General features: G+C 34.5%; 1 protein-coding gene across 1 annotated transcript; it reads right to left on the bottom strand.

Annotated features, from left to right (window-relative positions):
- Positions 1-15,167: 15,167 nt before the first annotated feature.
- LOC114478964 (nascent polypeptide-associated complex subunit alpha, muscle-specific form-like) lies at positions 15,168-26,542 on the bottom strand. Its single transcript, XM_028472340.1, has 10 exons — positions 26,052-26,542; positions 24,762-24,838; positions 23,163-23,261; positions 22,289-22,377; positions 22,043-22,117; positions 20,007-20,220; positions 19,251-19,549; positions 16,804-18,801; positions 15,984-16,659; positions 15,168-15,226 (listed from the first exon to the last, which is right to left on the bottom strand). Exons 1-10 carry the CDS (start codon positions 26,540-26,542, stop codon positions 15,168-15,170), a joined length of 4,077 nt encoding a protein of 1,358 aa, XP_028328141.1.
- Positions 26,543-26,640: the final 98 nt, after the last annotated feature.

The following is a 26,640-nucleotide window of genomic DNA, read 5'->3' as shown; positions in this document are numbered from 1 at the left end:
TAATTGAGAATGTGATTGTAATTGACTTTCTGCGGATAAAAAAATAAGTGGAATTTAATTGTAATAGGAAAAAATACTGGTAACTGTAATAGTAATTGAATTGTAATGGAACATGGGTAATTGAAAATGTAATTGTAACTGAAAAATGTAATTGACCCCAACACTACTATGTTACAACACAATGCAGTAAACGTTATAACGATATAAGTACCATAAACAAAGAAAAGGAGAGTACCATGTGACTACGTGATTATTCCAGGCTAAAATATTTGACTTTTTCTAGTTTTACGTTATTTTATCTAAAACCACGTTGGATGCCCAGGGATGGATGTCTCCTGGTCATCCGTTTGTTGATGCTTCTCCGTCAGACGTGGTTAGTAATCAGAGTATCTGACAGCTCGTTATTACGCTGAAAACAGCCGCCGCAATTTAAGCCGTCACGAGGAGCGTCTGACTTTAAAGCAGGAACACACGAGACGAGGACGCGCCGGACGCCGTTTTCTCCCAGCGTAATTCGTTTTCAAGCACCGTCATTTCCATTTCAGCAGGATTACAGCTTTTAACGGCAGGCGCTGGAAACACTTCAGAGGCCCCGAGTGGACGGATCACACAGAATTACACAGTTTACCTTTAAATTAAATCATGTGACCGCCCTGCAGCCTCACAGAAAACTACGTCTTCTATTGGACAAACCATAAAACTCTGCTTCTCAAATGGGGGTACATGTACCCCTAGGGCAAAGGGAGGCAACTTTTATCAAAAATGTGTGTTTGATCAGAGGGTCACATGATCAACATTCACGTCAGCATTAGAATAATGAGTGATCTGAGCATTAATACAGGAAAGAACATTCTGTGTATGTTTGTTGTTGACGTACTCATGAAGCATTTTGTGCATTTCCGTAGTCCTTTTGTGTATTTTTCCTGTAAAAAATATGTATCTTTTTGTGTATTTCTGTTGTCGTTTTGCTTGTTTGTCACTACTGTTGGTTTGCAGTCATTTCTAGTGTTTTTCTTCTTTTTTTGTGTACTTTTGTTGTCATTTTCTATAATTTTGTATATTTCTTGGAGTAATTTTGTGCATTACTGTTGTCATTTTGTAGTAGTGTTGTGTGTTTATCTCTTCTTTTACTGTATTTTCCTGCTATGTTGTAATTTTTTGTATTTTTTAAAGTATTCTTGCTCGTGTTTTGTTTATTTTTACTTTAGGGGACCGCATACAATTAGACCGAGGGCCGCATGTGGCCCCCGGGCCACCAGTTGCCTATGTATGCCCTAGGGGTATACGATGGTACTACAGGGTACTTGAGAGAGAGGAAAATTAACAGCCAAAAGTATGAAAAATATATTCATATATTCATACTGAATATTACCAACAACTCACAGAAAAACAACTAAGACACAAAATGAGAGAAAAATACACAAAATCACTACAAATCACACAAATGATGTGTATACGGTACAGTACTAGTTAGTAAAAGCAACACGTACTGAATGTGTATGCTAATGCTAAGTGTTGACCATGTATCAAGAACATCTAAAATTAAAAAGTATTAAAGCACCATGACTGAGATTCTCATATATATAATATACAAAACATAAATTACCAGAACTAATAAAGAACTGTGCACCAGATACGTTGCTTTTATGGTACAGTACACGATACATTTATATATAGTGTATTTAATGGTTTAATAAGTAAGTGTATTTTTATGTTTTACTATACACTTTTAGGACCTTAATGTGTAGTTTTATGTTTTACTATACACTTTTAGGACCCTAGTGTGTAGTTTTAGCTTATTTTAATGTATTTTTGGGTAATTAAAGTGTTTCTAAGTTCCAGTATTGATGGTTTTGTCTAAGATCGTCTTAGACTGACATCTAGCGGCCACTTCTGTCCCTGCAGCCCTAAACATTAGATTTTAATGATAAATTCTGTGGGAAAGTAAAGATCTTAAATCAAAGGGAAACTGTATCTTTCAAATGTTTATAAAAATGCTTCTTTCACGTCTATTTCATAGTTGTTTTATTACCAGTTTTTAGTTTAATTGTCGACTAGTTAGATTGTGGTTTTAGACCTACTAACTAATTATAACTAACTAGTAGGGATGTAACGATTCACTCAACTCCCGATACGATTCGATTCACGATACTGGGTTCACGATACAATTCTCTCATGATTTATTTTACAAAATGGGACTGTAGACAAAATTTTTTTTGGGGGGAAAAAAATAGAAAATATTGTACTATTTTTCTTTTAATTTTCATTGTCAAAAGAATCCCTTGATAAACTATTCAAAACAATATAATTTAACTAAAAATAAATCTTGAATGAAATAAATAAATAAAGGAATAATACAAATGAAAATGAAACCTATTAATTTAAATTCTGGTTCTATAATAAACAATGCAAAACTGCATAATAGTTCTTTTTCTTTTAAAAGTGCAACTGAAAATGTATTTTGTGTCTTAACAATTGGACTTGAAAAAAAAACAAAAAAAAAAACGTCATTGCACTGATTTACGTCATATTTGTTTGGACCAGCAGAGGGCGCTGGTAACACAGTGGTCGGTTGGCATGCTGATATCTTGCAGTGAAGAAGAGATGCTATGCTAGCAGACAGAGCTAATAGAAAAACGTGACTTTTACAGATATTCAAGTAAGATTACAGATATTCTTTCAGTGCTAAAGGGGTAAGGAATCATTTATGAACATATTTAAGAGTAAAAGGCGGCCAGAAAGAAAGTAGTAGCAGACTCCGCCCGCCGCCTACACTTGTGGATAAAAAAATGGTTAAAAAAAGCACTGCGATTCAATTTTCAGAAAATCGATATCAACCGTGATACCTTTTTAACTGCCTTACGATTAATCGTTACATCCCTACTAACTAGTTTAAATACTACAGTCGTAGACTGAATATTTAGGAGATTTGAATTAATATTAATTAACTGGTTTTAGGTTAATTTAAAACCACTGAACTCAGATGTTTATATAGATCGTCTACTTATTGAGGATGATGATGTAAAGTTAGTTTATACATGTTACCAGCCCTTAGTCTGGGGGAACCCACTCCCTAACTTTCATACCTCACAGTTTTATGTTATTGTTTGCAATTAGGAAATAATAATTAAAAATAAAACAATATTTAAAAACACGTCTCAATCACAACAGTTGCCAGAGTAGCGCTTGCAATTAAGGCTCCAACAACAAATCAATAAAATCGTTAAAAAACAACTATTAAAAGTGTTAGTAACGAATTTCATTATCGATTTGTTGCGTCGTGGGATTCATGGCGCTGACCGTGATATTTACTTCACCTGCAGAGATTTGTGCGTGTGTACCACAAAACGAGTGTTTGTGTGTGTGTGTACCACAAGTGTTAGTGTGTGTGTGCACCATGAGTGTTTTTGTGTGTGTGCACTACGAGTGTTTGTGTGTGTGTGCACTACGAGTGTTTGTGTGTGTGTGTGCACTACGAGCGTTTGTGTGTGCACCACGAGTGTTTGTGTGTGTGTGTGTGTGTGCCACAAGTGTTTGTGTGTGTGTGCACTACAAGTGTTTGTGTGTGTGTGTGCACCACGAGTGTTTGTGTGTGTGCACCACGAGTGTTTGTGTGTGTGTGCACTACGAGTGTTTGTGTGTGTGTGCACTACGAGTGTTTGTTTGTGTGTGCACCACGAGTGTTTGTGTGTGTGCCAGGAGTGTTTGTGTGAGTGCAGTGTTTGAGTGTGTGTGTGCCACGAGTGTGTGTGTGTGTGTTTGTGTGCATTACGAGTGAGTGTGTGCGCACGCAACAAGAGTTTGTGTGTACGTACCACGAGTGTTTGTGTGTGTGCAGTAGTCTATTGATACGGTTCCTTATCAATAGTTACGGCCAATAAATAATGTAATAAAAGTGAACCTTCCTCTTGTGTTAGCTTTCTGTTAGCATCTCTAATGCTAACAGGTCCTAAATCAGCTGTAAAATACACTAAAAACTAATATCTATCATCTAATTTATTTCCTATCTATTGATTACCTTGTTAGGATTCATAATCAATGATAATATAGGTTTTAATATTTATGATGTGGGATTCTGAACCTTTTTTGTGTCAGTATATCTATAGATTTATATATTTAAATGGTAAAATGTGTGAAAGTTGGATATGAAACACATTTGAATAATTATTAACTACATGTGTGTAGAACTGTAACATATAGAACTGTAACATATAGAACTGTAACATATAAAACTGTAACATATAGAAACTGTAACATATAGAACTGTAACATATAGAACTGTAACATATATAACTGTAACATATAGAAACTGTAACATATAGAACTGTAACATATAGAACTGTAACATATATAACTGTAACATATAGAACTGTAACATATAGAACTGTAACATATAGAACTGTAACATATAGAACTGTAACATATAGAACTGTAACATAGTTCAACAGTTTTACATTTAATTATTATTGACAATCTTAAGAGAATTTTCATGGCAATTACAAAGTCAATTATTTGAACTCAATTACAATGTCATTACAATTATGACAGCAACAGATTACAAATCAATACACAGCATAATTGTAATTCGTTATCAATTACACGATTACAATTATAATTGACACCAACCCTGCCTAAAAGTGTACTGAGAAAAATATACTTAAGTAAACTTAGTAAAACAACGTCACTTACCGGTACTTTCGGGTTCACTGCCTCCTCGTGGACGCGCACGTCTCTAGCTCCTCCTCCTTCTCCACGTCGCTCCGCCTTTGTTTGCTTTTGTGTTTCTTTACTTTTACTCTAGTTTCTTTCGCTGCGACAGAGACTTTTTCATCTGAAACGTCCGCCATTGTCCGCCGTTGTCCGCCATTGTCCACCTGCAGCACGTGACCGTGATTGGACTTCCGTCAAGCAGCCAATAGGAACGCCCCAATCTCTGATTGGCTGAAAAAGAGGCTCCTGCTCCTTTAATTTCTAAAGCTTGAATATTTTGGACAATTTAGTGTTTTATGAAAACATTTTGATTTACAATATGATGGATTATTAATTTAAGACCAAATGACGTCAAAAATAAAGTAAATAAACACACCCTCGGATGCATCAAATGTACCAATGACCAAAATAAAAAGCCTTTCTAAATATTTGGTTAATTCATTAATATTTATGGTCCACCTATTATTTCATATGCGCCATTATGAGTGATTTTTATATTTAATAAAGCATTTGTTTTAGTTTTTATCTTTGGATAATTAATCGTCATAAATAACTTGTTAAAACGTACTTTTATCAGAGCTTTCCCTGATTTTTTAATAACTTCTAACTTATTTGTATGTTTCTGTTTTTTAAACTGTTTAATCTCTTTTATTTTCTAATGCAGACATAGGCAACTGGTGGCCCGGGGGCCACATGTGGCCCTCAGTCTAATTTTATGCGGCCCCCAAAGTAAATGTACAAAATGACAAAAAAAAAAATACACAAAACAAGAGCAAGAAATACATTAAAATACACAAAAAAAATACAACATTGCAGGAAAAGACACAGAAAATACTACAAAAACAAATGAAAATACTACAAAAATGAACAAAACGACAACAGTAATACAGAAAAATATACAAAATTACAGAAAATGACAAAAGTACACAAAAAAAGGACTTTGCAAATCCCAAAGTGCAAAATGACAGCAAATATACACAAAATAACTCCAAAAAACATATATTTTACAGGAAAAATACACATTACTCATTTTTCTTTATCTAATCTTGTAAAATGAATTGATATAAAACATTTTTATTTCTGATTCGATGATGTTTGAGTCTCAGTTGAAGGCTGTAATCTGTTTAAATTGTGGGTGTATACGTACGGAGGCGTTTCTGTTTCTGGCTCTTTTTCATTCACGGCGCAGTGGGCGGGGCTTAGATGATCAGATTATCATCTGCACAGATGGAGCAGAATTAGGATTAATATTAAACTTCACTTTAGAAAAAGAACATCTGAGGTGTAATATTGAACTTTAAATCCTCAGAGAACCTTTAAAGAAACCTACGGTACCTTTTATAAAACTATAGAAATATTTCTTTAAATATAGAAATCTTACTGTACCTTAAACAGGAACAAACACCAACCAGATATTTAACATTAATCTTTGGAAACACAGTCTGAGCTGTCAAACGTTGTAGAATTTAGCCTTAAATATAACTTAGAAAAGCCCTCATTTTGACTTTGAAGCATAAAAAACTAGTCAAGATCAAAGCATTTTGCTTTAAATACAGAAAAGATTCAATTAAAAGTCATTATTGGTAGAACGTACAGTAGAATTCAGAAAAAAACAACAGATAACATTTAATCACATAAATACAAAGAGATGGAAATATAAAATATTGCACAATTTCATTTCCTGTGAAGTTGGAGCGTTATTGGTACGCAGTGGGATGTTTGTGATATTTACTGGTTTTCCTTTCTAATGCAGGGGTTCTCAACCTTGGGGTCAGGACCACATTTGGGGTCACAAGACACTGGGGCCGGGGGGGGGGGGGAACTAAGAATCAATTTTTGAACAATTTCAGCCCATTTTTACTTATTTTTGCCATTTTTCTGCCACTACACCAAACTCACCATATTTTAATCTATTTTCATCAACTTTTTCTTACCATATTTTTGCTCCTTTTAATGTATTTTTGTTACATTTCTCCCATTTCTGACACTTCTACATCACATTTTAATTATTTTCTACACATATTCATCACTTATAAACCATTTCCACCACTTTTACACCTAATGTCACATATATTGACCTATTATTGTCTCTTTTAACATCTTTTTACTACATTTTATGCTTATTTTTGCCAATTTAACCACATTCAATATTTCTGTTGGACATATTTTGCTCGTTTAAACCAAATTTCTCTACATTTTTAAATTTCATTATCCACAATTTGCAACTTTTAACCATTTTCTGTGTTTTTTAAAATCCCATTTCAACACATTTTCCACCATTTTTGGTCACTTTGAACCATTTTATTAGTGATTAAAACCAGGATTTCCATCTTTAAGATGATTATAATAATAATAATAAACGTTCCTGGATAACAGTGGATATTATTCTTATAATTATAATTCTTATTCTTATAATTCTTATTCTTTATTATAAATAAATGTGGTTATCACAGATTCATAGAACAATAGACCGTCATTTTACTGACTTTATGGATGGACCCCAAAAATCTCTCCCCTTTATTCCCCCTTATAGATGGTCCTGTCTCCACATGACTGTTCTACAATGTTTGGGACCTTTATTTTGGAGGGTCCCGGCTCTTTGGGACCTTTATTTTGGAGTGTCCCCACTCTTTATTTTGGGGTTGAACAGGTTGAGAACCACTGATGTCATCATGTAGAGCAGGTTGTGCAGGTTTTCCATATGTGAGGGAATTATTAAGGGTGGGTTAGTGGTGATGGGGTGTATCTGAAGGGGAGGGGGTTATCTGCTCTTTGTCTCCTCCTCCTCCTCACAGGAAGGTTCTCCAGTGGTTGGGAATGGAATGTTATGGAATGTTATGGTGCTAATCCCTCTAATCTGCAGCGTTGGGAGTGTTTTTTTCCATTAAAAGTGTGTCGGGGCTCATTTCTAGGGGAATAAATACAGATGTCAGGATCTAATGGGATTTACAGGAAGAATGGTGGTTGGTATCCGACCTCTGCTGCCAAATCACAAATCTATTTCTGACATTAATGATCAAACCCAGGCATTATCTGAGGTGAAAAGGCTGATTTAGGAGGAGCTCTGAGAGCGTGTCCTGCTGCTGTTTGTGGGTTTAAGCTGGAAATTTGATTAGTTTAAGGAGCCATTTTTAATTAGCAGCATGTGTGTGTGTGTGTGTGTGTGTGTGTGTGTGTGTGTGTGTGTGTGTGTGTGTGTGTGTGTGTGTGTGTGTGTGTGTGTGTGTGTGTGTGTGTGTGTGAAGGAACATGAAGCTGATGTTCAACCTCAGGTTTCACCTCCTAACTCACACATAGGCAACTGGCGGCCCGGGGGCCACATGTGGCCCTCAGTCTAACTTTGTGTGGCCCCCAAAACAAATCCCCCCATAAAATGCATTTCAAGAAGTTGGAAAACCCAACATATTTACACAAAATACACAAAAAAAATTCCCCAAATTACACAAAATAACAACAAAAGACACAACAACCACTAAGTTTTAACAGAGTCATTTGAATGTGTGACGCAGTAGGTGTTAAAACATTTTTACACCATCACATTATTTAAATTAATGAGCCTTACATTTTACTGAATTAATGTTTTATTTATTAATGCTAAAAATAGTTATTGAACAATTAAAAAAAAATGTTACTTTGTTAGAATAAAAATAATAATTATTATTATTGAGTGATAAATATACACTGTAAAAATGTGATTTTTATTATTATTTGTGATATGTGTTTATGCTAGCAGAGGTGAATTAGCTGTGGAGAGTCGGTCGGTGGATCAGAACACAGCGTTTCTCTGTAATCCTGTCAGAAAAAAACGTAAACAGCTTCAAAGGAATAAAAATGTAAAAAAACTCACTGGTTTGTGTTTTCCACAGGCACAGATTAAAAACAGGTGAACACAGGTGCATTCTGGGAGAAAATGTGAGATAATCCTCCGACCCAAGGTTTTACCTCCAGGTTTGGTTTCATTAAGACGATAAAAAACTCTGCTCGTGTTCATGGATTTTCACAACAAAACAACAACCTTTGAGTTTGAAAAAAATGCTTTAATAAAAATCTGAACGTGTGTTTTTATTCCTTATGATCATTTAACATTTTTAAGGCTAATTGTATAAAATTGTTTTGTCATGTTTATTTGCTTAATTCCAAAGTCCTGTGTATTATAAATGTATCGAAAAATAGATATATTATATTGATTAAATCTGTCCCATTGTAAACACATATTTTTCATATACTGTAATCATGACATTTTTCAACTAATACCTAATAGATCAAAGCCTCTACCTTCAAAATAAAATTTAATATACAAAGTGTACAACTTTAAAACTGTCATTGTGCCAAAAATAATAATAATAGTAATAATAATAATGAATTCAATTCAATTCTGCAATTAATTAATGACACGATCAATGCTGTAATATTTTCATCAGAATTATTTCACTTTGGCCTCATTTATTTTTAGAAATCCTGCATATTTAGAGTTTTTCCTGCTGAAAAAAATTGAGGTTTTTGTGATAAAAAAATCCTTAGAAACATGAAAAGGGTTAAAAAAATAAAAAAGTGTGTTTTTTTTGTGTGTTATGAGACATTTTATTGATGTTTTGCGTGTTGTATGTTTTTCATTTGGAGTCGTTTTGTTTATTTTTAGCTTTGTTTGTCATTTTGTTGTTAATTGTGTTTAATCTTTGGAAACACTTTATTTTGTTGTTTTAAAATTCTTTTTATTTCATTTTAGTTGTTGTTTGGAGTGTTTTACAAGTTTTGTTTTGTTGTGTCATTTTTATTTGTTTTTATGCCAATGTGGTCATTTATGTGTGTCATAAAGTGTGTAATAATGTGTGTAATAATATGTGTAATAATATGTTGTGTCAGAAACAATGACAAAGCTCTGCTGAATGTGAACCGACAGCACCACCTGGTGGCAGAGCAACACAGTTATAGAAATATAGATAGATAGATAGATAAAAATCATATTTGCTTTGATCCTCCTCTGTCTCTTTGATGTTTATGGTTTGTTGTGTAATGTTTTCGTTTATTCAAATGTATGAATTTTAATTCATGGTTATGAATTAAAAAGAAAAAAACAACAGAAACATCACTTTTTGGAAGGTGCTCGTCACATTTTTACTGTTTTTGCTTCATTATTATTATTATTATTATTATTATTATTATTATTATTATATATTATATATTAAAGGAGGGAAAACTACAGAAGTGGATTAGGGACAATTTTGATGTAGATTTCCATAAATTTGATTTTATTAGCAAACGTTCGACTTTTATCACAATATTGTATTTTGAGAAAATTTGTGATATTTCAACTTTATTCTTGATTTGCCCAAAATTATTTTCTCCATTAAAGTTAATGAATTAATTGGCTCTAATCCACTTAGAAAACATCGATTTACAATATCGTGAGGATATATTTGTGGTGACAATATCGAAAATCAAAAATTCTCCCAAGATGAATTTTTTTTTTTAAAGTTGTGTGAATAATTTTTTTATTCCTTTCTCTGAACTATGACTCAATATATGATATGTTTGAAATAAATTAGTATTGAATCACAATACTTTACATAATAATAAATCAGAATCGTAATATGAATTAAATTAACACCCAAGTATTGAGACTAAGTCTAATAAAGCCTTACATAGTTTTTAAATATATATTTTTTATTCTCGTGCCTAAAACTCTTTTTTTTCTCCATATTTTCACAAATATTTTGCGACGCTGCAATAATTACAGTTATTATTCCTATGATTAAAAGGTCAACAAATATTACAGTAACGGCTTAAATGCTGACACACAAAAACAAAAGCATTCATTTTCTTTTTTATTTCATAGAAATTCTGTTGAGATTTGTTTTAATTTTCATCCAATTTTTTTATTCGTTCATTTGAAATAAATAAATAAATAAATAAATGAATATTTCTCTGACAATATTCTTTAAAAATGAAGTTCCTCTCTTTAATTAAATGATCAATTTTCTATCATTTAATCTTTTACGCAAATGTTCATTTTTTTTTTTTTTAAACTGAAGCTCAGTAAAATTAGCTCAGTCAGCATGTTTGCTAATAATAATAATAATAATAATATGATATAATTCATCATTCCTACAGAACGCACTAAATAAACATTTTCTGTTCTTCTGTTTCTGCTCAAAACTAAGTTGTGAATCTTTCTGTATTTTTTCATAAAAGAAATGATTAGAAAAGAAAGAAAACTGTGTGAAAATGTATGAAAAAAAAGGTAAAAACCAGTCAGAAAAAACCAAATATTTGAGTAAAGTACAGTAACTGCATTACTTCCATCTTTCATTTCTTCAGTCACGTTTTTCCTCTTTGATCTGAAAGAAATGAACCAGAAAGACTTTAAAACTACATTCATCAGGAATCATTTCAAGAAGTGTTTTTAGATCTAATATTAATATTTCATTTTAAAAAACACAGGTGAAAAATTGTGGATCTATTTGTGAATATTTATATAGATAAATGTGTCCCCATATTAAATAGTGTTTGTTATATTTACCTGTTTTCAGGCTCTGCCTTCCCACACTGAGCTGAGGAACAGAAACAATAGTTAAAAACTCTGAGTTTTAGTCAAACTAAAGTTAACTAAAGTTAACTAAAGTGATTTAAAGTGATTTAAAGTGAATTAAAGTTAACTAAAGTGATTTAAAGTGATTTAAAGTGAATTAAAGTGATTTAAAGTGATTTAAAGTGAATTAAAGTGATTTAAAGTGAATTAAAGTTAACTAAAGTGAATTAAAGTGAATTAAAGTGATTTAAAGTGATTTAAAGTGATTTAAAGTGATTTAAAGTGAATTAAAGTGAATTAAAGTGATTTAAAGTGAATTAAAGTGATTTAAAGTGAATTAAAGTTAACTAAAGTTAACTAAAGTGAATTAAAGTTAACTAAAGTGAATTAAAGTGAATTAAAGTAAATTAAAGTGATTTAAAGTGAATTAAAGTGAACTAAAGTGAATTAAAGTGAATTAAAGTGATTTAAAGTGAATTAAAGTTAACTAAAGTGAATTAAAGTGATTTAAAGTGAATTAAAGTGATTTAAAGTGATTTAAAGTGAATTAAAGTGATTTAAAGTGAATTAAAGTTAACTAAAGTGAATTAAAGTGAATTAAAGTGATTTAAAGTGATTTAAAGTGAATTAAAGTGATTTAAAGTGATTTAAAGTGAATTAAAGTGAATTAAAGTGATTTAAAGTGAATTAAAGTGATTTAAAGTGAATTAAAGTTAACTAAAGTTAACTAAAGTGAATTAAAGTTAACTAAAGTGAATTAAAGTGAATTAAAGTAAATTAAAGTGATTTAAAGTGAATTAAAGTGAACTAAAGTGAATTAAAGTGAATTAAAGTGATTTAAAGTGAATTAAAGTGAATTAAAGTGATTTAAAGTGAATTAAAGTTAACTAAAGTGAATTAAAGTGAATTAAAGTTAACTAAAGTGAATTAAAGTTAACTAAAGTGATTTAAAGTGAATTAAAGTGATTTAAAGTGAATTAAAGTTAACTAAAGTGAATTAAAGTGAATTAAAGTTAACTAAAGTGAACTAAAGTGAATTAAAGTGAATTAAAGTGATTTAAAGTGAACTAAAGTGAATTAAAGTGAATTAAAGTGATTTAAAGTGAATTAAAGTGATTTAAAGTGATTTAAAGTGAATTAAAGTGATTTAAAGTGATTTAAAGTGAATTAAAGTGATTTAAAGTGAATTAAAGTGAATTAAAGTAAATTAAAGTGATTTAAAGTGAATTAAAGTGAACTAAAGTGAATTAAAGTGAATTAAAGTGAATTAAAGTGATTTAAAGTGAATTAAAGTTAACTAAAGTTAACTAAAGTGAATTAAAGTTAACTAAAGTGATTTAAAGTGAATTAAAGTGATTTAAAGTGAATTAAAGTTAACTAAAGTGAATTAAAGTGAATTAAAGTTAACTAAAGTGAACTAAAGTGAATTAAAGTAAATTAAAGTGAATTAAAGTTAACTAAAGTGAATTAAAGTGAATTAAAGTTAACTAAAGTTAACTAAAGTGAATTAAAGTTAACTAAAGTGAATTAAAGTGAATTAAAGTAAATTAAAGTGATTTAAAGTGAATTAAAGTGAACTAAAGTGATTTAAAGTGAATTAAAGTGAATTAAAGTGATTTAAAGTGAATTAAAGTTAACTAAAGTTAACTAAAGTGAATTAAAGTTAACTAAAGTGATTTAAAGTGAATTAAAGTGATTTAAAGTGAATTAAAGTTAACTAAAGTTAACTAAAGTGAATTAAAGTTAACTAAAGTGATTTAAAGTGAATTAAAGTGATTTAAAGTGAATTAAAGTTAACTAAAGTGAATTAAAGTGAATTAAAGTTAACTAAAGTGAACTAAAGTGAATTAAAGTGAATTAAAGTGATTTAAAGTGAATTAAAGTGAATTAAAGTGAAATAAAGTTAACTAAAGTGATTTAAAGTGAATTAAAGTTAACTAAAGTGAATTAAAGTGATTTAAAGTGATTTAAAGTGAATTAAAGTGATTTAAAGTGATTTAAAGTGAATTAAAGTGATTTAAAGTGAATTAAAGTGAATTAAAGTAAATTAAAGTGATTTAAAGTGAATTAAAGTGAACTAAAGTGAATTAAAGTGAATTAAAGTGAATTAAAGTGATTTAAAGTGAATTAAAGTGAATTAAAGTGATTTAAAGTGAATTAAAGTGAATTAAAGTGATTTAAAGTGAATTAAAGTGAATTAAAGTTAACTAAAGTGAACTAAAGTGAATTAAAGTAAATTAAAGTGAATTAAAGTGAATTAAAGTGATTTAAAGTGAATTAAAGTGAACTAAAGTGAATTAAAGTGATTTAAAGTGAATTAAAGTTAACTAAAGTTAACTAAAGTGAATTAAAGTTAACTAAAGTGATTTAAAGTGAATTAAAGTGATTTAAAGTGAATTAAAGTTAACTAAAGTGAATTAAAGTGAATTAAAGTTAACTAAAGTGAACTAAAGTGAATTAAAGTTAACTAAAGTGATTTAAAGTAAATTAAAGTGATTTAAAGTGAATTAAAGTGAACTAAAGTGAATTAAAGTGAATTAAAGTGATTTAAAGTGAATTAAAGTGAATTAAAGTGATTTAAAGTGAATTAAAGTGAATTAAAGTGAATTAAAGTTAACTAAAGTTAACTAAAGTGAATTAAAGTTAACTAAAGTGATTTAAAGTGAATTAAAGTGATTTAAAGTGAATTAAAGTTAACTAAAGTGAATTAAAGTGAATTAAAGTTAACTAAAGTGAACTAAAGTGAATTAAAGTAAATTAAAGTGAATTAAAGTGAATTAAAGTGATTTAAAGTGAATTAAAGTGAATTAAAGTGATTTAAAGTGAATTAAAGTTAACTAAAGTTAACTAAAGTGAATTAAAGTTAACTAAAGTGATTTAAAGTGAATTAAAGTGATTTAAAGTGAATTAAAGTTAACTAAAGTGAATTAAAGTGAATTAAAGTTAACTAAAGTGAACTAAAGTGAATTAAAGTTAACTAAAGTGAATTAAAGTGAATTAAAGTTAACTAAAGTGAACTAAAGTGAATTAAAGTGAATTAAAGTGAATTAAAATTAACTAAAGTGATTTAAAGTGAATTAAAGTGATTTAAAGTGAATTAAAGTTAACTAAAGTGAATTAAAGTGAATTAAAGTTAACTAAAGTGAACTAAAGTGAATTAAAGTGAATTAAAGTGAATTAAAATTAACTAAAGTGATTTAAAGTGAATTAAAGTGATTTAAAGTGAATTAAAGTTAACTAAAGTGAATTAAAGTGAATTAAAGTTAACTAAAGTGAACTAAAGTGAATTAAAGTGAATTAAAGTGAATTAAAGTTAACTAAAGTGAATTAAAGTGATTTAAAGTTAACTAAAGTGATTTAAAGTGAATTAAAGTTAACTAAAGTGAGTTAAAGTGATTTAAAGTGAATTAAAGTGAATTAAAGTGATTTAAAGTGATTTAAAGTGAATTAAAGTGATTTAAAGTGATTTAAAGTGAATTAAAGTGAATTAAAGTGATTTAAAGTGATTTAAAGTGAATTAAAGTGATTTAAAGTGATTTAAAGTTAACTAAAGTGAGTTAAAGTGATTTAAAGTGAATTAAAGTGAATTAAAGTGATTTAAAGTGATTTAAAGTGAATTAAAGTGATTTAAAGTGATTTAAAGTGAATTAAAGTGAATTAAAGTGATTTAAAGTGATTTAAAGTGAATTAAAGTGATTTAAAGTGATTTAAAGTTAACTAAAGTGAATTAAAGTGATTTAAAGTGAATTAAAGTGATTTAAAGTGATTTAAAGTGAATTAAAGTGATTTAAAGTTAACTAAAGTGAATTAAAGTGATTTAAAGTTAACTAAAGTGAATTAAAGTGAATTAAAGTGATTTAAAGTTAACTAAAGTGAATTAAAGTGAATTAAAGTTAACTAAAGTTAACTAAAGTGAACCAGGATGAAATCAGTACCTGTGGATCAACAGATCCTCTGAACGTCGTCCTCCATCATCTGCTGAAACTCCTGTAAAATAAATAGTTACTCCTCATGTTCAGATACATTATCATCAACACCATGTCAGTGATTCTCAACATGTGGTTCTTTATGTCTTCACTTTAATTATTATCGCCCAGAAAACCTTAAAAAATGGAAACTTTTTAACACCTTTTTTCCATTTTTGTAACTTCTTTTGTCCCATTTTTGCTCCTTTTCAAAAAGTTCTGACACTTTTTTCAGATTTCAGCTCCTTTTGCCAATAAATATCTTTTTTTTATTATTATTTTATTATTATTATTATTATTATTATTATTATTATTATTATCTCTTTAATTTTTTTGGCCACTTTTCATCAAAATAAGCTACATTTTGCCTTTTTTGCTTTACATTTTGTCCCTTTTTCACTATTATTTGCCACATTTTGCTTATTTAAGCATTTCATACCATCTGACCTTGGCCACTCTGCTTTTATCCCATTTTAGTCACTTTAAACTCTTTTCTTGTCATGTTTTAGGCCTAAGCCCTGGTTTACCAGCATATAAACCATGTTTATATAAACCATGTTTATATAAAGCATGTTTATATATAAGCATATAAACCATATATATATAATTTATATATAAGCATATAAACCATATATATATAATTTATATATAAGCATATAAACCATGTTTATATGCTGTTGGTATTTTACAGCTAATAAAACATTGATTAGAAAATGGACGGACCTCCTCTATTAAGCATTTTCTGAAAGTGGGAGTGTCTCTGATGAACCGAAACGTACCGCCAACACTTGGCTCCTCCTCCTCCTCCTCACTGAGCTCCTGAATGAGCAGGTGGGGGACACGCAGCCCCCCCCTCACGCTGTCGGAGTCACTGGAGTCCTTCATCATCGTCTTCATCAATGATTTGTGTTTCGTCTTGTCTTCCTCGTCCCCAGACGAGGAAGACAAGGATAAAGATGATGATGAAGATGATGAAAACATAGTCGATGACATCATTAGGAGATGTCGCCCCCCCCTCCTCTTCTTCCTTCTCCTTCTGGGTTGGTCTTTGATCTTCATCATCGACATCGTTGTTACCCTCGACCCACCTTCAACCTTTTCATCTTCATCTTCATCTTCAGCCATCATCATCATCCTCCTGTGAGTGTATTCAGGGATTCTGGACGTGTCGTAAAGACCTTCTATGGTTTGGGAGGGGTCCGTATAGGTGCTGGAGGGGCCTCTGAGTGCAGCAGGAACCACATCTGACTTCCTGAGAACCATCTTTGGTTCAGTAGAAGAAGGTGAAGCCCAGAGGTTGTTGAGCTCAGGATGAGCTAAGTTTGTTTTTGTTCTAGTCGGGATCAGGTCAGGTTTCTTCGGTAAGTCTGGTTTTTCCTCCTCTGACCATCTCAGACCTTCTGCCTGTCTGCGTCTGAACCGGAGTTTAGTCTCTGCTAATCCTGGTTTGATGGCCTGTGGTTAAAACAAAAAAATTACGCTTAGAAAGAAAAAAAAAAGGAATCCGTGTACCCCCCCACACACATGATCACCAACCAGTGTCTCAGCCTCGTCTAAATCTGAAGGTTTTACTATAATGTGTGAGTTTGGAGACATCACCTGAGAGCTGAAGCACTGAAGATCTGTCTTTGCTAAGGCTCCGTCAGGATCTCCTCTGTGCACCGGACCTTCAGAATCAGAGTCCTGATTAGTAGATAACACGAGAGCTGCACCATCAGGGGGCGGAGCCTCCAGTCGCTCTGCTGAAAGGTTCCTGACAGAGCGAAGCTTGACACTCTGCAGAGCCTGAGCTGTGACCTGGACGGAGCGTGGAACAACGAGGTGGTGCAGAGCTGGTCTACACCTGTTCCTCACAGCATCAAGGTAGGAAGGGGGAGGGGGCCGGGAAGAGGGCGGGGAGGGTGGAGCTGTTGACAGAGAAAGTAAAGAAGATGGAGGGAAAGATAGAGGTAAGGAAGGTTGTGGTAAAGGTGGAGGTAAGAAAGGTTGCGGTAAAGGTGGAGGTAAAGAAGGTTCTGGTAAAGGTGGAGGTAAAGAAGGTTCTGGTAAAGGTGGAGGTAAAGAAGGTTGGGGTAAAGGTGGAGGTAAAGAAGGTTGTGGTAAAGGTGGCGGTAAGGAAGGTTGTGGTAAAGGTGGAGGTAAGGAAGGTTGCGGTAAAGGTGGAGGTAAAGAAGGTTGTGGTAAAGGTGGAGGTAAGGAAGGTTGTGGTAAAGGTGGAGGTAAGGAAGGTTGTGGTAAAGGTGGAGGTAAAGAAGGTTGTGGTAAAGGTGGAGGTAAGGAAGGTTGTGGTAAAGGTTGAGTCAAAGAAGGTTGTGGTAAAGGTGGAGGTAAGAAAGGTTGTGGTAAAGGTGGAGGTAAGGAAGGTTGTGGTAAAGGTGGAGGTAAAGAAGGTTGTGGTAAAGGTGGAGGTAAGGAAGGTTGTGGTAAAGGTTGAGTCAAAGAAGGTTGTGGTAAAGTTGGAGGTAAAGAAGGTTGTGGTAAAGGTGGAGGTAAGGAAGTTTGTGGTAAAGGTGGAGTCAAAGAAGGTTGTGGTAAAGGTGGAGGTAAGGAAGGTTGTGGTAAAGGTGGAGTCAAAGAAGGTTGTGGTAAAGGTGGAGGGGAGGAGGACAATGGAAGGTGTGGAGTTTTGTGTGAAGATGAAGGTGGTAAAAAAGAAGGTGGAGGAGGTAAATTGGTCAGTGGAATGGATGAATACGATGAGGAAGTTGGTGAAGGACGTGGAACTAAGAAAAATGGTGGTAAAGGTGGGGGTGGGGGTAAATTGTGTGGTGACAGTTGGGGTGGAGGCGGTGGAGGCGGGGGTGATGGGGAAAGTGGAGGAGATGGGAAAAATGGTGGTAAAGTTGGAAATGGTAAAGGTGGGGGTGAAGGAGGTGGAGGTAAAGGTGGGGGTGGAGGGGGGTCCAGTTTGGTGGAGGAGTCCATGGAGGAAAAGAAGAAGTTATAAATGTCAGTGGACTCTGGTCTGTCCAGGGATGTGGTGATGGTTATTTCAGGAGTGGGGGTGTTGGACCTAAAGGGGCGGGGCTCTGAAGTCCCAGGATCAAGGATCAATGAGGGAGTTGCATTAATTGAGTGAGAAATGGGAGGGGCTTCAGAGGTGAACCCACAGGTGTGATGACGAGGTACCCAGGGGTCCAGGAAGGTGGGGTTTGATGTGGAGGGCGCCCACGTCGGTTTCCTTCGTCTTAGAGAGTCGGAGCGCAGCGGGGGAGGGGGGGGACGTCTGGGCTTACGGAGAGAGAAGCTACGGCTGGAGGAGCGAGAACAGGACGAAGAGAAGCTGCACCTGGACCTCCGTCTGTGGCCAATCAGAGACGGAGACGAAGACGTGGAAACATCTGAGCCTGGAGAGGACCGGCCCGACGCTAACAGGGGATCGTACTCGTAGTGAGAGTCCTGAGTGATTCTGCTGTGGACGCTAGAGGTGGGAGAGAGGTTCTTGTAGCTCCAGAGGGAAACGCTCTCAGGGTTCTCATGTCTGACATTCTGATCCTGATTCTGACTCTGGTAACTGAGAGAAGCCGAGTCGGCGATGGAGGAAGACGAGAGCGACCATGAGGACACCATGGATCGGTTCTCCAGTCCTGTCTGGTCCTGAGGGAAACAGAGCAAACAAACCAAAGAACTGTTCAATGGACTTAAGGAAGGAAAAAAAAACCTTTTTCAAATGTGATCTAGAATTTTTCACAGCATAGGGGGATCGCGTGGTACGTGAGCGAGCGCCGTTGACATATTAGAGCTTTAATCGGGCCAAAAAAAGAAGACAGACCGACCAGAATGAAGCCGATGTCTCTTTAATTCTGAACACGTTTCAACCAGACGGTAGAGAAACTCCCCCCTACTTTGCTGAAAAGGGAGTGTAGGGGGCGCCATCGCTTCATAGGGGAGCAAAATTGGGAGAACTGTGGCGACATACGAACACAGGTCTATGGTACCTGCAACTTTACCACAGTTTACATCTATAAATACATATACAGTATATATACATTTATATGTACATGATAAGTGGATTTAGACTTGAGTGTTTCTTCTACAGAACTAACCTGTGATTCTGTCCTGTAGTTGTCATTGTTCTCTCCACAGGTGGAGGTGAGTGAAGCCATGAGGCTGGAGATGCCGTCCCCACGAGGAGCTCGGATCCTCCTGGACCCCGCCCTGCTTTCTGGTCCCGACTCCAGGCGAGCCGTTGTACAGAACCGACCGGAGTCAGCGGCAGACGTTGGCGCGTCGTCCTCCGAGAGCCCAGACACGGTTTGGCGGCGGTTCAGGAGTCGCGAGTCTCGGGTCAAGTCAGGACTGAAGATGGTTCTCCGAAAACTGGCCTGTCGATCAAAACTCTCACCTGCAGAAGAACGGAATAAAACGCAAAGTGGAAGATGAGTTTAAAAAAACCACAGTGTTGGATGTTAGATCTAACAACCAACAATTCAAGCTGTTAGAGGAATGTGGTATTAGCATGAGGCTAAAGTGTCCTGACCCTACAGGACTTTGTGGGGACCATACAGGACTTTGTGGGGACCCTACAGGACTTTGTGGGGACCTTACAGGACTTTGTGGGGACCTTACAGGACTTTGTCGGGACCCTACAGGACTTTGTGGGGACCCTACAGGACTTTGTGGGGACGCTACAGGACTTTGTGGGGACCCTACAGGACTTTGTGGGGACCTTACAGGACTTTGTGGGGACCCTACAGCACTTTGTGGGGACCCTACAGGACTTTGTGGGGACCCTACAGCACTTTGTGGGGACCCTACAGGACTTTGTGGGGACCCTACAGGACTTTGTGGGGACCCGGTACCTGACACATTGATGGGGACGATGTGGGCTGACACGGTCGAGGCCTGCTCCTTCATCTTTTCCTCCGGCGTCGGGAGTCGCTGCGCCAGCGCTTCTTCGGCATCGAGCGATGGGATGCTCCAGCAGGAGCCAGGGGGGGCGGGGCTTAGGACCAGGGGGGTCAGAGGTTGTGCTTTGTTCGGAATAAACTGCTCTTCTTCGTCTGAGGAGGAAGACTGACAAACAGACTCTTAACATTAAAACTCATATAGTTCTCATTTGTTATTGGATAAAATGATATAAAGATTATTTTACAAGCATGTAAATATAGGGAGAGATTTTTATTATTATATTTATATTTATTCACAAATACATCCACAATTTTCACATGCATTTTTCAGATTTTCACACGTTTCTTTAAGTCCACAAATACATCCATGATCACATCATCTGAAAAAATACATGTGAAAAATGTGGATTTATTTGTGAATATTTTTGAGACAAATGTAAAAACCCTCTGTTATGGCAATTATTATATTAATAATCATATCATCAAATGTGCGTTCGTGTGTCCAATTTGTCATGTGTTTATGCACAATGACTGCATTATATCGTTGTACTTTTGAACAGAGACGTTGCTCCTTTGCTGAGTCATGTTAGATTAGATTACCCACAGTACAGTCAGATTGTGCTGTATTCACAGTGCCAGCAACAAACAGTCTCTGCTGAAGGTCTCATACCCATGCCTTTCACAGGGTTTAGATGGCCGACTCACATTCTTTCACTTACGCACACAGATAAGCTGCATGTGACCAAGGCCAAACTCACACTCACATGCAGATACACACACACACACATACTCACTCACATTCACATCACACACACACACCAACTGACGCACACAAATTATCAAGACAGATATCATTGGCTCCAACGTCTCCACTGTTGGTTCATCTGACTCTCATCAGGGTGGAACTTTTCTCTATCTGTATAAAGTTTAAGCTGTGGAACTTTCCAGTTAGTTGCTGGCCACCTTTCCTTCCTACAGGATGGAAGACCTTTTTTTCTATTATTTTTCATTTAGTTTATAATAAATCCTTTTTTATAAAATCATCATGCTTTGACTGGACTTCATCATTCAACCAGAGCACAAATCATGTCTCCAAATGAGGTCAACCGCAAATTGGCCCTGACAACTGCATCATAACGTGCAGTAGTTTAATTATTTATTAATGATCGGTGTTTAGTAGGGATGTAACGATTCACTCAACTCCCGATACAATTCGATTCATGATACTGGGTTCACGATACGATTCTCTCACGATTTATTTTACAAAATGGGACTGTATATAAATGATGACTGAAAAATATTCCTTTATTTTTTTGGGGAAAAAAACTATAAAAAACTGTAGTTTTCCTTTTATTTTTCATTGTCAAAAGAATCCCTTGATAAACTATTCAAAACAATGCAATTTAACTAAAAATAAATCTTGAATGAAATAAATAAAGGAATAATACAAATGAAGAAGAAGCCTATTAATTTAAATTCTGGTTCTATAGTAAACAATGCAAAACTGCATAATAGTTATTTTTCTTTTTAAAAGTGGAACTGAAAATGTATTTTGTGTCTTAACAATTCGACTTTAAAAAAAAAAAAAAAGTCATTTCGCTGTATTTAGGTCAGATATTAATTTGGACCAGCAGAGGGCGCTGGTAACCCAGTGGTCAGTTGGCATGCAGATATCTTGCAGTGAAGAAGAGATGCTATGCTAGCAGACAGAGCTAATAGAAAAATGTGACTTTTACAGATATTCACGTAATATTACAGATATTCTTTTGGTGCTAAAGGGGTAATGAATCATTTATGAACATGTTTAAAAGTAGAAGGCAGCCAGAAAGAAAGTATTAGCAGACTCCGCCCGGCGCCAACACTTCTGGATAGCGCCCTCTGCTGGTACTGCGATTCAATTTTGACAGAATCGATGTGAATCGTGATACCTATGAATTGATTTTTAACTGCCTTACGATTAATCGTTACATCCCTAGTGTTTAGTTTACCTTTCGTCTTTGCACAGAGAAATCCAGGCACAGTGAGAAACAGGACTGGGACAGAAAGTCCTGGAAGTGGAACTTCTGAGAACATCAGGATGGAGAGAAAAACTGTGTGAGCAGCAGGAGGCAGTAAAAAATATTACAAAAATAATAATAAACAATATATAATAATTATAAACAATATAATAATAAAACAACGAGTAACCAAAAATGCTTCTTTTGGACCAAAATAAATAAATATGTGTTTCTCACCATCTTCCTGCTGGTGTTTTTCTGTCTCTGGTGAGTTTGTCCTCCGACGTCGTCAGTTCTAACGTTGTGCTGAGTCAACCCGTTCCACACTGACACACACACACACACACACACACACACACACACACACACACACACACACACACACACACACACACACACACACACACACACACACACACACACACACACACACACGCGCACACACACACACACACACACACACACACACACACACACACACACACACAGGGAACATTCATTTTTAGAATGTAAACTTTATTAGAACAAATTTATTAAAGTTCATTAAACATTAAAATAAAATTGTCAATTGAAACTGAATGTGATATGAAGCTATTTCATTTTGTGTTTAAGGAATGTCAATTAAGTGAATATAGTTAATTTAAAGGTTAAATTAAAGTAAATATAAGGTAATTGATTTAAAAGCAAAAACATAAGATGTGAGAAAAGAAAGTGTAACTAAAGTGTTTAAGTGCTGACATTTGTTACAATTCAAGGTTTTTCACCTGTTCAACATTAAAATCAACAAATTCAATACAAGCATTAAAAATATGGGGGTTTATAATTAGTATTTTTAGTTAAAAATGATAATCATACTAAAAATTACCAGCAACTCACAAAACGACAACAAAAACGCACAAAATAAGAGAAAAATATAGTGAATAATAAAAGAAAACACACACACATTAAGAGAGAAGAATACGCACTATAACCATCAACACACAAAATGACAACAAAGACACACAGGATCACTACAAAATACACAAAAATAACAGAGAAACACAAAACGACACCAAAAACGCACACAGAGAGAATAATGTAAATAACACCAACACACTCTCAGACAACTCACCACGTTGGTCGGTTCCATTCCTGCATCTTTTCCCAGGAATAAAGAGCAGATTCTGCTGAGCCTTCTGGGTATTGTAGTTCACTGAATACACAGCGTGATCTACACACAGAGAGAAAAAAAGACTTTACAGGTGATATTCTCAGAGCATTTGGTGTAAATTCACTCTGGGCTCTTATTGTGAAGGAGCCTCACGCCTTTTATTTTAAACAGGATTTATCTGTCAATGAGGGACCATCTTAGATGTGATATAACGTATTATTCAGGAGCGTCTCACCCGTGGGGGACGGAGGGAGGCGACACCCACACTTTCATAAAAACTAAAACTCGTCACGTATCGATCCAGTTCGACTGATTGAATGGTAATCAGCCAATCACAGCCAGCCATTTGACGAAGGTAAACAAAGAGTTAATAGTGATGAGTAAAGTGACCAAAAATGATTAACAGGAAGAAATTATTGTCTAAAAGTGGCAAAAAAAGAGCGTAAAGTGACTAAAATGGGCCCAAAACAATGAAGAGTGGTGAAAAAATGACTAAAAAGGATGAAACAGGTGATATGTAATAAATAAAAGTAGATTAAATGAGTAAAATGTGGCAAACAATAGTGGAAAGTTATTGTTTTTTTTATTATTATTATTTATTTATTTGTTAATTTTATTTTATTATTTTTATGTACAAAATGTGGAACAAAAAGAGGCAAAATGTAGGAAAAAGGGAAACTAGTGTTATTTATTGAGCTAAAGTTAGCTTATTTGGATGAAACAAGGCAAAAAAAAAAACTGATTTAAGAATCAACAAAAATTGGATAATAGTGTTAAAAAAACTGGCAAAAATAAATATTTATTGGCAAAAGGAGCTAAAGTCTGAAAAAGTGTCAAAACTTTTAGAAAAGGAGCAAAAATGTGATGGAAAAATGGAAAAAAGGTAAAAGGGGTTAAAAAGTTTCCCCTTTTTAAGGTTTTCTGCAGGCTAATAATTAAAATTAAGACAAAGAACCACGTGTTGAGAATCACTGACTTAATAACAACAGTGTGTGTGTGTGTGTGTGTGTGTGTGTGTGTGTGTGTGTGTGTGTGTGTGTATCAAGTAGGTCAGGAACAGCTTCTGCACATAAAGCTGTTTAACACAGATTACCCACTAAACTAACACATGCTAACAAACGCTAACACACGCTGCTAACACACGCTAACACACGCTGCTAACACACACTAACACATACTGCTAAGACACTCTGCTAACACGCGCTGCTAACACATGCTGCTAACACGCTTATAATAATGATATAAATATAATTCATATATGTTCACCATTTACATCCTGTTTCTTTATAATAACTTTGGATGTTATTATTCAGTTTCTCTACATTTTTCCTACAAAAAAAGTTTCACTGGTTTTGCCAGAATTTCACAATTAAGGGTTAAAATAGATCAGAAAATGAAGGTGATTTAAATTGGATTCTAATTTTTAATTGTTTTTATTGAACAGTATTATATTAAACACAATAAATGACATATTTAACTGTCTGTCAGTGAACCAAACTTGATCATTTATGTTCTTTTGTGATAAATGAAATAATTTGAAATAAATAAGAAAAAAAATACCTCTGAGCAGAAGGGGTGTGGTCTGCACAGCTTCCTGTCCAAGGCTCCTCCCCCCCCTCCAGCGGCGCCAAGAGAACCTGAAGAAAGATTAAAAAAAAAGATGAATGAGCTCAGATGAATCAAGATTAAGAATAAAATAAAATAAACACAGCTTAAACAGAACTACAAATAAACTAAGCTTAACTAGATATGTGAAGTTAAGATGAGATTAGGTAATAAAAAATAGTTAATTAAACTAAATTAAACAAGATGTGATTGGATAACGGTATTTTAAGATAAGATTAGTTCAAATAAGATGAGCTCAGATAAGATAAAGACCGTAAAGATGTGTCTAGGTTAAGATCAGCTTTATTAAGCTAAGAAAAGCTCAAATAAGATTAATGAAGCTAAATGAAGCTAAACAGAATAAGCAGAGTTTGCAGTGGGCAGGGAGAGCATTGCCCTCCTTTAGGTTGGTTCTTCTTCTGTTGTGTAATTATTCTTCACAATGTAAATGTTAAAACATCGCCCCCAGCAGGTCATGTCTAGTACTGCAAACAATTATCATGATTTTACAACATTCAACGACGCGTTGATACAAATTTTTCAAGTCGTCATTAACAATTATGTTACTAATCATTTTTGCGTTATTGTATACGTTACACACTGTGTTTGGCGTGAATCTCGAGACAGTTTATATCAGGGTTCATACAGCTTTAGTCAAATTAAATTTAAGAATTTTAAGACTTTTTCTTGCCATTTGAAATTAAATTTAAGATCAAATTCACAGTAAACACAAAAAGGAGAAAAAAGCCACATTAATTACATAGAGTTGGGCTCATTTTTTCTAGTCTCGCAGCAACCACGTCACTGTTTTGTAGTTGGTTCCACCGTCGTGATTGTGCGATGTTACGGTAAATTATTATTTTTTTGAAAAACGAATGTCACTATTTTGCAATGTCAGATTAATTTCAATCATAAAATCATACTTATGTGTTAAAATGTATTTATTAAGGCTTTTGAAATATTGATTTAATATATTTTAATGAAAATGAAAGTCTTATTTTTAAAATTCAAAAATTTAATGCCTTTTAAGGCTTTTCAAGGTTCCGCGAGAACGCTGAATATATTTAATTCTATTTTTTCTTTTATAAACCGTTAAGCTAAGATGAATACGCTAGGCTAAAATGAGCTAAGATAAGATAGGACAATCTTCACTATCATTGCTAAATCACACGTGTATGACATTTATGAATGCTAGGCTAGGCTAAAGTTAGAAATATCTTCTGAATAGATAATGATAATCCTGACCTGCTGCGTCGCCTCCTGTTGGGCAGGTAGAGGAACTGCGGTGGGACACCGGCCGGCGCTGAGGGCGGGGGAGGCTTCCCATGAGCCTCGGGTGCCTGAAACGCTTTCCCATGAGCCTCTGGAGCATACGATGGGTGGATGGGTGGGCGGAGCCACGGCGAGCTCGGGCGACGGCTTCCGTCTGCGCTCAGCGCCGCGTTCTGACGCTGCAGGAGTTTAGAGCTCAGCAGACGGCGCCGCAGACTTCCCTCCGTCCTCGGTTGGAGGATGCCGTTCTTAGGTGGGAGGAGCCTAACGTTGTGTGGGAGGGGCCTATCATCCTGGGGGTGTAGCCTCATATCTGATCGGATGAGCCTGGCGTCATGTGGGAGGAGTCTAACATCATGTGGGAGGAGCCTGTCACGCTCTTCGTCAGGTTTTGCGCTCCAGCAGTGCGAGGACACGTTAGGCCGCGCCCCTTCGCCACCAAGGCACTCCACATACGAGATCATGATCTGATATTTTTAATCTTCGGCCATCTTAAGTCAACACAATTTTGTAACAAGAGCGCTAAAAGACTGAAAATCCTTCAAAATAAAAGTAGGCAATA

The sequence above is a fragment of the Gouania willdenowi genome, chromosome 2 (genome assembly GCF_900634775.1).
Source record: "Gouania willdenowi chromosome 2, fGouWil2.1, whole genome shotgun sequence".
NCBI lineage: Eukaryota > Metazoa > Chordata > Actinopteri > Blenniiformes > Gobiesocidae > Gouania > Gouania willdenowi.
The sequence above is the reverse complement of the archived record's forward strand: the minus strand, read 5'-3'. Positions and strand labels throughout refer to the sequence as shown.